This window comes from Anopheles marshallii, chromosome 3 (assembly GCF_943734725.1).
Source record: "Anopheles marshallii chromosome 3, idAnoMarsDA_429_01, whole genome shotgun sequence".
Lineage (NCBI taxonomy): Eukaryota > Metazoa > Arthropoda > Insecta > Diptera > Culicidae > Anopheles > Anopheles marshallii.
In genome coordinates, this window is record NC_071327.1 from 24,669,823 (window position 1) to 24,685,967 (window position 16,145).

The following is a 16,145-nucleotide window of genomic DNA, read 5'->3' on the forward strand; positions in this document are numbered from 1 at the left end:
TGTCTAACTTCTAGAGTCTTAGTGGTTAACACTTGCGCGCCAAGCGCACTCCGCAGAACTCCTCAGAAATAACCCTTCTTCAAGAAAGAGACAAACAGACAACCAATTGTTCTTTTGTGCCCCAAGTCTCCGACTGAATGTGACTCATCATTGATGACGTATGGGACACGCAACTGCAAGCGAGCCTTTTGAGAAGCAAGTGGTCTTAGTACAGAGACCCACAATAACGATTACTTGCAAGGAGCAGAAAAGTGGAAAACATGCCGATTTCGATGAAAAATACAATCGATCATTTGAAAGTTGTAGTACATCTAAATTGCTCTGGTTTTTTAAGCACTCCTCCTTAATGATCACGTTTAAGAATAAAAGTCGTCGTGCAAGGATTAAAGTTGAAGCAAGTAAAATGAACAAGAATGACAAAATGTAAGAATTGGTGGATTGGAGTGAGGATTGGTGGATTTCATCAGAAGTGATGCACGTCAGTTTTTTGGTAAATGATTTTTCTCCCATATTATCAAGTCCAAACACTATTTATAAAAACAGAACACCTGGTTACGCTAAAGCAAAAATGGTATCAATGCGGAAAGACTATTAATCGTACCCATTACTCCAAATTGTTGAAATAGTTGGTCTCCAATATAAAACTCTTTTCAATGGCCAACTTCCAGAGTTTTGGGAGTTAACACTTGCGCTTCAAGCGCACTCCGCAAAAATTCACTTCGCACGCAGTCACGAAACAGTTGAAATAGTTGGTCACTAATATGAAACTCTTTTCAATGGCTAACTTCCAGAGTTTTGGGGGTTAACACTCGCGCTTCAAACGCACTCCGCAAAAAACAGTTGAAATAGTTGGTCGCTAATATAAAAACTCTTTTCAATTGCAAACTTCCAGAGTTTTGGTGGTTAACACTCGCGCTTCAAGCACACTGCGCAAAAATTCAATCCGCACTCAGCCACTGAACAGTTGAACTGGTTGGTCACCAATATGAAACTCTTTCGAATGCCTAACTTCTAGAGCCTTAGTGGTTAACGCTTGCGCTCCACGCACACGTCTGAAAAAAAAGAAATAACCCTTCTTCAAGAAAAAGACAACTGCACCTATTGTTCCTTTGCACCCCTCAACGGCTACCAAAAGGCTTCAACCGGATGTGAAAGTGACTCATCGATCATGACGTATGAACGCAACTGCAAGCGAGCCTTTTGGAACGCAAGTGGTCTTAGTACAGAGTACTCACATCAAACAGGCAGTTACGTTACAACGAAGTGCCCAATAGCCAAATTAAAAACCCAAGAGAAATTCTATACAAGATCTTCGATATTTTCGATCTCTCGAGTTTTATATGTCCATTTTGTGATCAAAATATGGGACGAAATAAGAAAGAATTGAGATCCTCTTTCAACGCCAACATTCCCAACATTCTACCAGATTCTATTACCCAGAATATAGTTTTGCTTTCCACCAATAGACAATCAACTGATCCAACTGGAATCAACTGATAAGCACACCGTGCCACATTCTTCAAAATTCGTATTCGGTTTGCGCTGAGAGCCTCACGAACGTTAACCGCAACAGCGAACGCAAGCGTGTTGGCCACCCGTTTGCCGCATACCTGTGGTACAATAACAACTCGACCGCACCGGACAAGTAAATCATACTGTTCACACGCTGATCCTCTCTTATCATCGATCGAATTAAAACCGATACGCGCGATACAATTATAATAATCGCCATCATTTACTGTCGGGGGAGTGAACACTTTGACTTAATGTTGCGGGCGAAAAAGAAACTGTACACCGCTGCCTATATACCGTGCCCGGTGCCTCTCGTCACGTTAATCGGAAAGATAATTGCCACCCTTACCCACTATCAGGCTGAACCGTATCGAAGGTTAGTACTCTCTGGGGTATTTGCGTTGGTTGCTGGATTTTACAACTCGTAGACACCGCAACCAGGCGGGCGAGAACGTTCTCGGGGATTGTCTCCTGTTCAGGGTATCCTTCGCATGGCATAGCTATACTAGGGTGGTTGGTTTCCTTCTGCCCTGATAATAACCGTACCCTCCTTTTTCCCTTCCTTCCGCCACACAGGATGGCCAACACCAGAGTGTCCCAACCAGTCATCGGTTTACCATCGCGGATACGTAAGAGTTAGGGTGAGTGATAATTGATAGCGCGACCGACTGTCGAATACATTCGGCGGCACGCAAACATGCACACACCGCCAGAACTCCACCAAACGGAACACACGACACCCCTCTTTCATCCTGGTTCCATTACTGTCCCCTCCCTCCCCCTCACACACACACACAGGCTTCCCAACAAAGGGTGGTAGGCGCGAATCGAACGCGGATCGAATCAAAATCGATCGAAACACGGTTGATTATTATCGTTAACCTAATAGTTGTTGAGGTGATGTGCCGTAGCTGCTACGAAAGGGAAGCAGATCTCCGAGCACATTGTTATCTGTGCGTTCCGATTTTCCCCGCACACGATTCTTATCGATTAGCCGCGTGATAACTTCGTCATTCGTTTTTTTTTTTTACCACCGCAGGTAAATCGTGTGGTGTGCGCGCGCAAGGTTGTGGAGGTGGCAAGTGTGGACAGCTAAGTCTTTTTTGGTCAAGCCCTATTTAGTCATCGACTGGGTCAATAAAATTTGTCATAACACCTAGTGGATTGATAAGCGTCGTAATGCCCGGCGAAGGTAAATTGGATTAAATGAAAAACAACCTTCTATTGATTTGTATAATGCTGCGCCTCAAATAGGAGGGAATATCTTAATACTGACAGCGTTTGACAAAAATATTAGTTATTCTTTATCACCCCAAAAACCTCAAGAGGTCTAGCCTGTCATTTCTACCTTTCTTTGACTTTATTTACGAGTAACTGGATAATCAGTCCTTTGTACGAGGGATTGGTCCGGATGAGATTTTTAACCAGTCCTGTCGTGTGAAGACCGCTGCCACTACCAAGAGCACCACCGGAAAATATTGTTTATAGTGTTAATTTTTTTAATAAACGTTAACCAAAGTCCATACGACACTCGTTTTCAAAGTTACAAACTAAGCGACGAAGCAATTTCGTAGCACTCTCAGGCAAGGACTTGGATTCCAGAGGTAGTATATGGCGTAATCGCCGAAGGAAATGCTCCCATTACCCCAAGCCGCCTGTGCAAACGTCCTCCGAATGGAAATATTAATGTGGTATGGTAGGTCTCCGTCCAATTCTCCATGCAAATTCACAACCGGTAAAGACACTTTCGGTGTGCTTTGAATATGTTTCCCACATGGCAAAATAAATGAGAAATGATTCACTATCCCACCCGGTCTGGGAATTATACCTAATCATAAGACAAATGAAGCGAGTGCCAAGAGCTGCAGGCTACATACCAGACAGGATTCCGTTTTCGGTGGGTGCTAAACTATGGAACATCGATCGCCCAACAAAAAAAAATCAAACAGAATGCGCTACCAACTTTTTCACGGAGCAAATATTTTACTCCGGGTTTTTTTTTTGCTTATTTTGTTTTCAGATAAGAATGCCAACCATATCTTGTGACTCCTCGATCGTTTCAGATCGATCCCGTCCCGGAGCAACTGCAGTGTCTCAACTTCAACCGCGCTGTTTCGTGGATGAGATCGCATAGATCCACAACTCCTTCGGGCGGGTCCCCCCATGCAGCTATCTCCGGACCTTCGACGATAAATCAACGGCCGTGTGCCGCTTTGGTAGCGACGCGCAGCCAGCCACGGGCCGCACTATGGGGGGGTGACCCGCACCACAAGAGCTTTTATTTGTGCAATGGCTTTTTATCAATCGTTCCACGCCAAAGGGGTAGAGCTGTACGGGATTTTAGTGCGATGCCCTACAAGCGGTAACGTAATCGCGCCTCTCGATTAATCGGCCAAAGTTGGCGTTTTGAAAAAAAAAAAAGGAACCTTCGGTAACTTCCACACCATTCGGCGTTCTACGACGATCAACCTCCAACGGCTCCGGCAACCAAAACCATTAATCTGCAGCAAACCGGCCCTGTTGCACTTCGCTCCGATGGCCCCACGAACATTCCCGCACACCCTTCCCCCTTCATCACACACACACACACACACCCCCAAACCCCTGCATCAATCGTTTATCTTTAGCGTCTGGTTCGACTAGCTGATAGAGAGATAGGCAAGCTGATTGGTTGATGTTTCTATTTCTTTGCATTGATATATGCCTGTGCCCGTCTATCCGCGTGTGTGTCGGCGGCGGCTTCCGACCCCTCCCGAGAGCGTAAAGGCAAATCCACATTTCCTCCAGTAATTCGATTACTGCCGGGGCTTACCATCGTGGACCAATAAAAACAAACGCGCCAAGATAAGAGACTCGCCACTCGGTGGGCCGGAGATGGGGAGCAACAAATAATACACACATCGTTTTAGCCCCACAGGACCCACACTCACCGTGTGTAACGAAGCGGCCCGCAACATTCCCATACGGCATAAGGTTTTGGAGTTTGAAAGAGATTAACGGTCCCAGAAGCATAATATGTACGGCGAAAAATGTTGGAAAGAGGAAGGGGGAAAAAAAACATTACACCCTTCGCCATCAGGGCTGCTCCTGCGGCATTGCGACAGGAACGCGCGCCCGGACTTGGTTAGCGTTTCGTGTGTGTGTGAGCGCGAATTTTGGACAGACACAGCTCGCGCAACGGAGCCCCAAAAGGAAGGCGATCTCGTTGCGAAATCCGGGCCACGATCGCTGGGTGTATGCGTATGCCGAATGTGCGTATGTGACAAGTACCATTTATAATTGTCCCATAAATATAAAATGTGATCGGCTAAAAACAACGGCAAAATTACGGCCATTAGCGTAAACCACTCGCGCCCGGGACGCAAGCTTGTATTTTTGTTGTTGTTATTGCCTGGCCGAGGCGACAACGCTCCAGAGCGTTGCGATCCACACACCACACGGACCCCTGTGCGCCTGCTATTTGCAAAACTGCCTGTACGGATTCATCGGCAAAATGTGACAGTTTTAATTCTACTTCTTGGACCATTTTCTCCCAATCGTCACACCGGATCAGAGGGTGTGAGATGATGAATTATTTGCATTCGGTATCTCTACTCCGCTGACAGTCCCCCCAATGAGGTACAACGACGCACAGCAAACAAAAATACGTATATGTTTTCAGTAGTAACAAAATAACACTTATCATAAAACACGGCGCGGCATTACATTATAGCGCACAGGCGCGCTCTTGCAGAATGTCGCGTTGGTTGTATAATCTGTAACTTGTTGTTTCTATTGACATGGCGACTAGAGAGCTGACTGAATTTATTTCCCCCCCCTCCATTTTGTTATCGCAACATGATTCATGCTATGGTGTTGATTTGTTTCAAACCGGAAAGCGTGTAAGCAAACATACACACGGACGTCTCTATGTGGCGTTATTAATGTGTACGAATTACATTGCACAACATTGTTGATTGTTGATACGATGTTTTATGTGTGACAATTTAGAAATATTATGAAAACTATTATTTAAGACCAAATAGTGTGTGATGAAAGAATATCTCTCTCTTTTTGGCGTAACGACCTTCTAGGTCATGCATGCCTATTTCTATCTTACTAGACTTCATGTTACCACGTAGTCGGATAGTCAGTCTTTGCTACGGATAATTGCTACGGATAATTGGTCCGGATGGGATTTTGGATCGGTTGCGTCTTGTGAAGAACGGTGAAGAATATGAAAAAATACACATTAAAAATATTAAAAACAATTCTAGTCCACAATTTCACTTTGGTGCCGTGACCAGGATGTCACGTCTTTTGATCCAGTCGAGGAACGTTTCATGTATTGAAACTAAATATCATTGCATTTGTAGAACTGATGCTGGTATACCGAGTGATATAGCAATCTTGTAAAAGTATTGCACGAAGCCTAGAAGACTGATGAGGCTCAGAAAAGATTGCATTTTTGCGTCTTTTATCCTATTTTTCCAACCCTAGTGACAACTTGGAACGATAACTTGGGGGCTGTGTTCACTCCAGTTGGGGCACCGATTCGCAAACCTGAAGAATTACTTTTGGACCATCTCGAACCTGCAGATCCAATAGTCATAATGAAGACACCACATATGAAAGCCTTGAGACAAAAAGGGACGTCCAATTATCTGCACATTTTAGAAATCAGTTCTAGGTACCTGAACGGTCAGCATAATTACTATAAATTAGCTCGTTGATGGCTCGAGGCTGAGCTGACTCCAACAAAATATAAGACATTTTTAACACAACTAACATTAGAGTTATTGATACTACTGCTACAGACCCTCTAAACTTGACGCATGTTGTGAATGATAAGAAATATCTTGATGGCCTACATAGGCAGCTCCTACAATAGTAGCTACATACATTGTAAATGCTCACTCGCGAGCTTAACAATGGCCCAGAATAGACCCTATTGTTTGACAACACTAGGCGTCCAATTGCTAGTTCCGCATTTCACAGCAAACAAGAAAGAAAGAAAAGCGTTGTACAAGTCTTTGGCTTCCTGTGTTCCGCCTTGTAGCAGCCAGCCAGAGCTCTCGCGAAACCCAAGGAGGCGGCCTTCTGCTCAAGAAATGCGCGCGTGCACTCTCCAGAGGCTGGCTGGCATCTTCATCCCTCTCTCAAATGGGTGGGGAGGGGGGTGGGAGCAAAAAGAAGAAGAGCAGTCTTTCTTCGCCGGGGAGACACACTGATGATGTTGCCCGTGCAAGAAAACCTCTCTTGCTTTTCTCGTTTGCATAGCATTGTCTGGAAAAGTGTTTGTATGTTTTTTTCTCCTTTCTTGGTCAGCGTTTGTATCTTAGGGAGGGGACCGTATACTCCCCAAAGTCCCGGATTCTATGGGACTTTTCCATTCCCTATGGAAATGGTGTTGTGTGTATGTGTAGCTTGGTGCGTTTCGCCTTCGTCGGGTGCGTTCGTGCTTCTACAGAGCTCCATTCGACGGTTTGCGGTTGACTCGACTCTCACTTTTTGACAGTTTCGATTGCCTTATTCGCGTGGTATTCGTTGTCGGCTAAGAAGTCACCGCAAGGGGTGAAAATGCCATTCACATGTTTTATGCACTCCACGGACGATATCAACCCGTGTGCTGTCCGGAGGCGCATGGAGCGAAACCGATGTGGCTGTGGAAAAAAGCTGCGGGTACTATTTAAGCAGCAGCGGTAAACTCCACCGGTGCGCGGCAAGTATCTTTCAGCTGGAGACACGCCGCACATTTATGCACGACGACGACATTGAACAAGACATAAATATGGGACATGCTACAGCCGCCCGGACTTGGAAGGTGGTGAACATTTCTCCCGCAGGTTCTGCAGACCAAAGCACATCACCGGGGCATTACTTGGGTCGAGGTAATATAAAACCGCAGTATTCGTATAACCCCCCCCCCCCCCCCCCCCCCCCCCCCCCCGAAAAGGAAATGTACTCGTCGACTCGGCAGTAGTACTTCAACTCCAAACGGAGCGCGCGCCCGTGTGTGTGTGTGTGCTCAATGTTTTTTTCCGAACTCCTTCTTGTTTCGAGCCAAACACCCTCCGTCCCAGTTGACAAGGACGGACAACTCATTAGGAAACAAAGTTTACGTCTTGCCAGAGCACAACAAAGTAGGCTGCCACATACTGCCGCGTGCGCTCCACTATCCGTACGTCCCACCGCCCCGTACTTCAAGCAACTTCGAGAGTGAAAAGGAGCGAAATACGGAAACGTCACAAACGAGTGGAAAGATTACTTTTCCTTCCCAAAACGCCTTTGCACAAAGGATGTGGCTGCTACCACCCCACCGGTACAATTTCGCATGCATTTGACAGGTCCTTGCAGGACAGCTCGATTTTGGTTGTGAAGAAAAATAATATTTTACAAACATCTGCCAAAGCGTGGCTTATGCAAGCAAATAGACCGAGTATGGTGTCCCCAAACAATGCTCAATTTTTCCAACAAGTTCATATTAACTCGAAGCCAAAACGGAGAACCCCCAATCGGAGCATCTTTTCACAATATTTATAAAAAGATCTGCCAAAACGAAATGTTGCATTCCCTTCCAAACGCGCTTCAAAGACTTTGAGGCGGTAGTAATGGTAGTAGCAAACGACAGTATTAGTACCACAACACACCATTGCTCTCCGCCCTGCTCATCTTCTCAGATGAGCATCTCTTGAGATTTTACACTTTTCTCGCTCAGCTCATTGTGCGACGCACTTTATCAACAGCAGCAGCAATAGCACACCCATACTGTGAGGTGCTGGATTCTCATACACCGTCTGGATGGCAATTTCCAACAGCAGCTTGGTGGTGCCGTTTTTCTTGTGTTCTTCCACACGTCTATCGTCATCATTCCGTACGCGATTGCACCACACAATAAGCCCCCAACAACAACAATGCACACATACACACGAAAGTCCCTTCTCTTGCATCGGCTTGTGTGTGTGTGTGTGCTTAAGGTGCTTTTCCTCACAGCAAAACGCAACAGCGCCCCAAACTACATTTGCTTAGCACAAAGTCGCCCACGACAGCAGCAGTTTGACAGCATTTTGCCCAGATCGAACCTTTCACCGCATCTCACACTCGCCAGAAATCTTTTACAAAGAAAAAATCTGACGCCATGAAATACAAAAGTTTCCAAAAGCGCATAATTTTCCGGATTATTATTTTGCTCCTGCCAAAAAAAAAACGACTCAAGTTCTTTTCGCCATAATTCTCCTGATTCTTTTGCATCTCACCTAAAAAAAGGGCCAGAAGAGTCAAGCCTAATCGACTGTAACATTACACGCACACACGCTCATTACACTCCTACCCCTGCTGTTTGCTGCTTTTCTTTACTGTATAATACACACACATACACATTCTCACACACGTTTACGCACTACTTCGATCGTGCGGGAAAGAGACACATCGAACAAGGCTTCTTTTTGCTGTCGCTTCGTTTCTTCCCGCACATTTTCCCCCAGATCTACAGTAGTGTGAGCGAAAGAAAAAATGCACCCTCTGTTCTGTTTTAGCGCTCTCTCCGCTTGTGCGTTTGTGGATGCGAAATGATAAAGTTAAAAGAAACGAAGGGAACAAAAAAATTAGCTCCTCAACAAACGGACATTAAAAACACGCACGCACACTATGAAGGTACGTTTGCCTAGAAGGGATAACACAGTTCGCCGTATTTACACCACCTTTTCTTTCCTTTCGCACGCACGCACGATCGCACGCACACCAGTGCACCGGCCGACAGTCATCATTTCACGAATTTGACGCTTTATGGTGTCGGTGGCGATGATGACGGTGCGTGGATGAGATGCTGTTTGATGATGATGAAGGTGATGATGGAGAAGGATGTGGTTGTGTTAAGGTGACTTACCAGGCGGCTGCTTGTTGGCTATTTTGTTGAAACAATTCTGAAACACCTCGTACAGATGGAAATGTTCGTCGTCGCTCGTGGCCATTTTGCGCTATTAGGTCGAGAGTTTCCGAGCCCGAGCAATGCAACACAACACACGGTTCAACCGCGCTACTTGCGTCGAAGAGATGGTGATGATGATGATGATGGCAGCAGCAGTAGCAGCGCAACGCTCGTGAAGAAACACAACACCATACAGCACAGCACACGCACACACACGCACGCACACTGCTGCGACACAAACACGCACGCACTCACCAACCGTCGCTACCCCTTTTCCCACCGACACCGCAGGCCAGGGGAAAATAATATCAAAAAGTAAAACCTTGCGCACACACGGAGCGCGCACGCACAACTACCACAGGGGTTTTTACTCTCGCACTGTGTAATATCTCTCTTTCTCTCACACACCTACTCCTACTCGCTCTATATCTCTCGCTCTTTCTCTTCTGCGTATCCGATGGGGCAAACGAGCGGTGGAAAAGATGAAAATATGTACGGAAAAATCTAACCTTCCGCCCCCTGTTTTCTGCTCCCTAGCGCAGGGCGCGCGCCTTTTTCCACCCTTTTTACGGTCGTCTCTCACTGGCGCACACACACGCACACGTTCACTAAACGCACGATCACGGATCGGTTTTTCAGTTGTGTGGTGTAATGGTGCATTAATTTCACACGACCAGCTCGAACACACACGCACTCACGGACGGGCGTACCGTGCGACAGGAACTCGAAACTACCAGCAGCACACGAATTCACGCACGCCTTGTTTGACAGCAGGGTAGGCAAAGTTAGTTCACAACACACACATACGCACGCACCCAACACGCACGCACGTGCGCACCGATGAACGAGTTGGAACGAAATGTTTTTCCCGTGCGCTGTGGCCTCGCTTTATAAACTTTGTGTTTTGTTCGTGGTGTCTGTTTCGCTTTGACGTTTGCTGGCGATGGTTTATAGCTCGTGGTTGACCGTTCAACGGATGTTGCTCGGTTGGACATTGTTTGAACATTTATTTAAATTTGGATTCACATTTTTTGTAAACTATTACAAGATTATCTCATTATTCAGTATTTTTATAAGCGTAAACCGACGAAATAACTAACCGCTAAAAAACTATGTTTTTTACTGTTTTTCCATAATTTAATCTTTGAAAATTATTAGACTATCTTGTTTCATCTAGGCCGAATACGTTATAGGTCAGGAGTTAATTTTTTTTAATAGAAATAAAGTCTAAAAACCGATTCCTTAGGTTGGTCCTAAATCAACTGGATAATATTTGAGAACGGCTTACAAAACGAATTCGTGTAGCAAAAATAACAGCACTCAGATAATTTTTATATGAAGACAAATCATATGATGAACCAAAAGCATTTACAAACATGTTATTAATTGAATCCAATAATGATGTTTAGCGCTAATATTGTGAATAGAACACTCAATCGTTTTACACACAACTGTTTCCGTACAACGCAAACCAATTTAAAAACTTCCTACCCCTAAAAGTATGCAATCCATTCACCCCTCATTCAGCGACTGCTGAATACATTTGATCAGAAACATATAGAACCCCTAAACGTAGGCAACACACGGCCTGTTCAATACACATCACGAATACAGCACAATTCTCGTAATACAATTGCAAAAAAGCATCGGTTTATATCCATAAATGCTCAAACCCTCTTTTGATGTAATCAGAATAGTGTGAATGTTGTTAAAATTTTACTGAAACAGTTTGCATGCTTCGTTTGAAACAATTAAATCTGAGCTACCCTGTGCAATTGTTGGAATGAAATGTTTGCGTGCTGAACACGTTTTGTGGATGCGTAGCGCATTCATCTGGGCATGGAAATCTTCAGGCAGCGCTAGTGCGTCAATGAGTTCATTCATTCATGCTCTGGTATAGCAACTGTTGAATTATGCTACTAAAATAAATTCGTCAATAAACAGGATGGTACATAAATTTGTGAATATTCACAAAAAAGCATTGTTAAAAGCAATAATTTACAGCATTTTTATATTATTTTAACACGCTTAATTGCATTTCATTGTTCAGTATGCGTAGTATAAATTTAGTTTAGTTTTTTACAGTGATTTATGCGAAAGGATGTCGTTGAAATATGGAAAATTTTGATAAAGAACAATAGTTGTACAAAATCTTCCAACTATTGCTAGCACCTTATGGCGTACCTTGCATTCACCGCACGTTCATTCGCTGCTTCAATCGCATTCAACCGTTCAGCTCCATTCAACACCATTCATTCATGTACAGACCGCCAAAGCAGTGAGACGTACGGTTAGTGCGCTCGTACCACACCGTCCAGAAACAGAAACGCCTGTGAGTGATATTTGTGTTGTGGCCGCTGCACTTTGTGCTGCATTATCAAAAGTGCACCCGTGTTGATTGTAAGCGTGTAAGTGGTTTCAGTGATTGTGCGCCAATATCACTCGACGCCTCGGTATCGCGATTCGATGCGCAGCTTAACAAAACCAACCGAGCTCACGTGTTCATAAACGTTAGCGGTACGGTAGGGTGCATCCCCCAGTGATCCCATCGTTCTCCCACCAAAGTAAAGCGTTCGTAAAGCAGTGTCAGTGAAACGGTGGAAGACGGTCTTTCGGATGCTTCCCACGAATCGTACTCAATCGTGAGACGATTGGCGCATTCTAAAGCCCAAATGTCACCCAAATGTGTTGCGCTTCGGTATCGCGCGTGAAGTTCAATGTGGTGCTGAGCGTAACAAGCTCTTTCGCCACTGTCATAAATGCGTATTTTGTGACTAGGTAGAACTTCGGTGACAGGGTTAAAAAGGGCAGTGCAAGAGTGCCACGCCGTTTTCAGGCAACCGCACAAGTGGACGCATTTTGAATGTGTATGGGAGATATAAAAAAAAAGTGCGCTATCTTTTACTCGTCGTGCATATATGTGTGTGACCGTGGGGCCGCCATAAGCCTGCTCGTCGCCATCGCCGTATCGTTACAGCGTGTGGCCTTCTTGGTTGTTGTTGCCGCGTTAGCATCCAACCAGCTATGGGTGGAAGTCGTTCGGCGAAACGAAACGCAAAACCAAACCGTTCCGTCCATCCGTCCGGCTGTACCAGCGTCGGCCCCAAAGGCAAACGCCAGCAGTATGTTGGAAGAATGTGCTGATCGGGACAGAGTTGGTCGTCTTTTTTTTTTTGTTGTTTTATTTTGACCGTATGCTTAACCCAAGAATATGATGCACAGTGAAAGATAAATTGTTTACTTCGCCAAATTTATCGTGTCGTCTTCTTCGGTTTGTTCGAGCAACATTTTCTTTGCCGGTAGAACAAGAAAGGCAGGAACAGGGCATGAAAACACCTCTACCGGTCTGCAACATCAGCATACGGTCGATCGTTTTCGTTGGTGGTTTCTGCGGTGATCACTGTGTGTGCAGTTGTTTGCTGTTAGTGGCTGTGTGTGTCTGTGGTTTAAATCTTGTTTTCAGGTCATCAAATTTTGTTGAACATCTTATGCTGCAAAACCTTGAAGTGAAAAGGCGGGACAAGTGCTCGTCGGAAATAGAATGGGGCTCTGAGAATACAAACGATAATGGATCGTACGCTGTCGATCATCTTTCAGAGCAGCAAACCAAGCAAGATCAGCATCGCAGTAGTGACGCAACGGTTATACGACAAGCATTCCTCCCCCACCCCCCCTCACTATGCTCCATGCTGCATGCTCTGTGAACCGGTTTTTGAATCACATATTTCGGTGGGTTTCAGGGGCAATGTTCGGGAAGTAGAAAACCCTCCGCCTGCGGTAGTGTAAAATGTTGCTTCCCGAGAAGAATTCGAACCACGAATTCGCGACCTGGAGCGGGTTTGGAGGTGTTGATTGCTATCCATTATCTTTCGGTGTGTTGCTTGCTTTAAGAGACTTCCAAATGTTTGAAACACTTCATCACACCGAAATAAAAACTGAGCGTGAAGTGGAGTGGAACATTTTTTTTCCGATGCGCGACCACTTATAGAATGTTGAGGGTGGTTTTTCACACCCATTCCACCCACCCAGGAACATCGGTTTCGGTGGTCCAGTTGTTGTTTGTTGGAAAATTAAATAAACGACCCTGACGACAGGTGGATTTCCCTTCCAATGGGTGTAGTAGTCTTTCCTTTTTGGCTTACGTTTGCGAGACCCAGGCCACACCACCAGAAGTTGAACAATAAAACTGATACGCGAACGTAAACGTTTCTGTTCGCGGCAAGTTTTATAATCAAAAGCCAAGTTTTGTTTTGACAGTCCGAAGGTGTTCCACTTCCGATGATAAGCATGGGACAAGAAATAGGAACACATCCTATACGGTTATGGTTTGTCGTTGGGCTTAACTCTTTTTCTCTCTTTGGAACCATTATTTACCCGTAATGGTAAATAATGAGCGTAACTAGCCTGTTTCACACCGCATCGGTTGGTCGGAAAACGTTGAAGATATACGCACGTTGTACACGTGAAAATGTTTGACCAACGCACTCACAACACCAATGGTAAATATTGAAACATCTCAACAACCACGTTCCGGCTGATATGCCTGCCCTGGGCTGTAGAATATGAGGCCGCCGTGCATTGTAACTAACCGAACGCTGTTTGGGAGGAAAGTGGCCTAAAAGATCGAACCATTGAGCCGTTTTGGACTGCACGCTCACGAGTTTAAGCCCCCGCAGGAAGAGAAACCGAACGATTGTGTGTTTTATTCTTGCCTTTGCCTTCACAGTTGTCCACTTTCTAGCTTTCTAACTTTTTGACAGACGCCCAGTTCCCTTTGGCGTAGTACCAGATTATCATTCTACCACTTTGTGCCACGTACCGTTCTTGTTCTGAGTTTCTTCCTTCTTCCCCTTGGTCGGTGTCTTCTCGCTCGTGTGGGCAACAGAAAACCAGTGCGACAACCCTACTCCGCTAAACGGGAAACTCGTCCTCATACGTTCGAGTCGTATCGTATGAGATAAACAGTTCTGGAGTATAAGAAGCTCAAGATATATCGTACTGCGATTGGGATGGAAAAGGCAAAAAAACAAGCGAAGAAATGTGTATATTGATAACACAGCATCAAACTTAAACACATAAGGAATGTAGAGACGTACAGAGCAAAACAAAAAGTCAACAACTGTTGCGTTCGCGTCAAGTTGATACGATAAACGCTTGAAACAGATGTTATTTAATTTACGCACATAGTTATGGAGCTATGCTAGTTTTTTTCTCTCATGATTTTCCTAGGAGAGATTTATACGATATTGATGTGCATTTAACCATATTTCAAGATACTTTTAAATTAACTCTATTGCTTACTTTATTCTAGAATTCTTAAAGCATTGTTGTTTCGCGGCAGGCATAAATGCTACAATTGGGGAAAAAGATTATTAAAACGAGGAGACCAGGAACTTAAAAATAGGCATGAAGATCTGAACCTGAAATCTTAACGATCTTATATTGGTGGATCTGATTCCTTACGTTGGAAAGATCCCCAAAGTTGCTTGAGGCATATAATAACTTGAATATCTCGATCTTTGCATCTTTCACAATAATAAAATGCTGCACGGTACGGACCCTTGAGATTTGAACCCAAACTATACCTGGTTGTACGATCATGCCTTAGCTGCCTTTACTATTTGTTCTTACCAAGCAAGTTGCGTTAGAACCTCTATCTGTTCCATGTTTTGACTTGCAAGTCCATGATTTGGTTTTAATCCATGCAGATTGAGGATCATTCTAGTCTTGGGAAAATCTGATTCAAATTCAGGAATCGGAATGAATCTTTGAACTGAATGAATGAATCTGAATCTCTGTTCCAAAGATTAATGAATCCTCTACGATTCTACAACCATCCAAGATCCCAAGAACCTCCAAAAGGTTTGGTTCGCTACTGCTCTTAGGATGTATGATTTGAATAACTCCACGCTAAAAATTCATAAGAAACACTCCTTGTAAAAGATTCATTAAGCATAACACTGCATCATTCCCTTTTTTGCGTTCAAATGACTTCAACAATCGAATTGAGGAAGCGTTATTGAACTGCGTGGATAAACACAAGGTATAATAATGCTTCATTCCGTACCTAGCATGCCCAGCGTCGTGCTTCTGTTCATATCTGGACATACCTAGCTACCGAAGCATAGTCACCAAATCACTATGCATTATTATGGAGTTGTTTTTCCCTCTCCACTGCCCGATACGCTTTACGAGACAAAAGTCCACCGTACCGGTTTCGGAAAACACACACGTCATGCGTGCGTGCCGATGAATCACCGAACCTCCACGGCAGAGGTGAGTCTGAAATGACTGTCTCCGCGATTCCGCGATCACAACTACACGCGTACCGCGACGTACCGAACTCGCGTGCAAACTCGTGATCATCGCATTGAGTTACCTTGACGTACAGTCAACCTTTAGCGGGCGGTAAACATGCACTTCATTCGTACCTTGCCGCGAACGGTTGTAACAGTGCTCACGCACACCAGAGTGGTGGTCAGCGTCAGAATATCGATGCTGTGGCGCACCTAAACGCTTCCAACTTCCAATGCTAACTGTGGCGCGTGATCAGGACTTTCAATTCAATGGAGCTGTGCCCATTGAAAGCAAAAAATGATAAATTCTGGAGAATGAACCAAACGTAGAAAGAAACCGGAAACAGTGGGAAACTGTCATCGGGGAAAGTCCCAACAGGGAGGATGGTTCGTTGACGGGTACCTCCTGCACACAGCGAACCGTGACGTCA

The 16,145-nt window shown here is 44.8% G+C and overlaps 1 protein-coding gene across 1 annotated transcript in view; it reads right to left on the reverse strand.

Annotated features, from left to right (window-relative positions):
* LOC128711249 (protein daughterless) overlaps positions 1 to 9,461 on the reverse strand; it is a 58,531-nt gene extending 49,070 nt beyond the window's left edge. Inside the window, exon 1 of the mRNA XM_053806116.1 lies at positions 9,377 to 9,461. Within this exon, the coding sequence (XP_053662091.1) occupies positions 9,377 to 9,461 (85 nt within the window). The remainder of the gene's footprint in view (positions 1 to 9,376) is intronic.
* Positions 9,462 to 16,145: the final 6,684 nt, after the last annotated feature.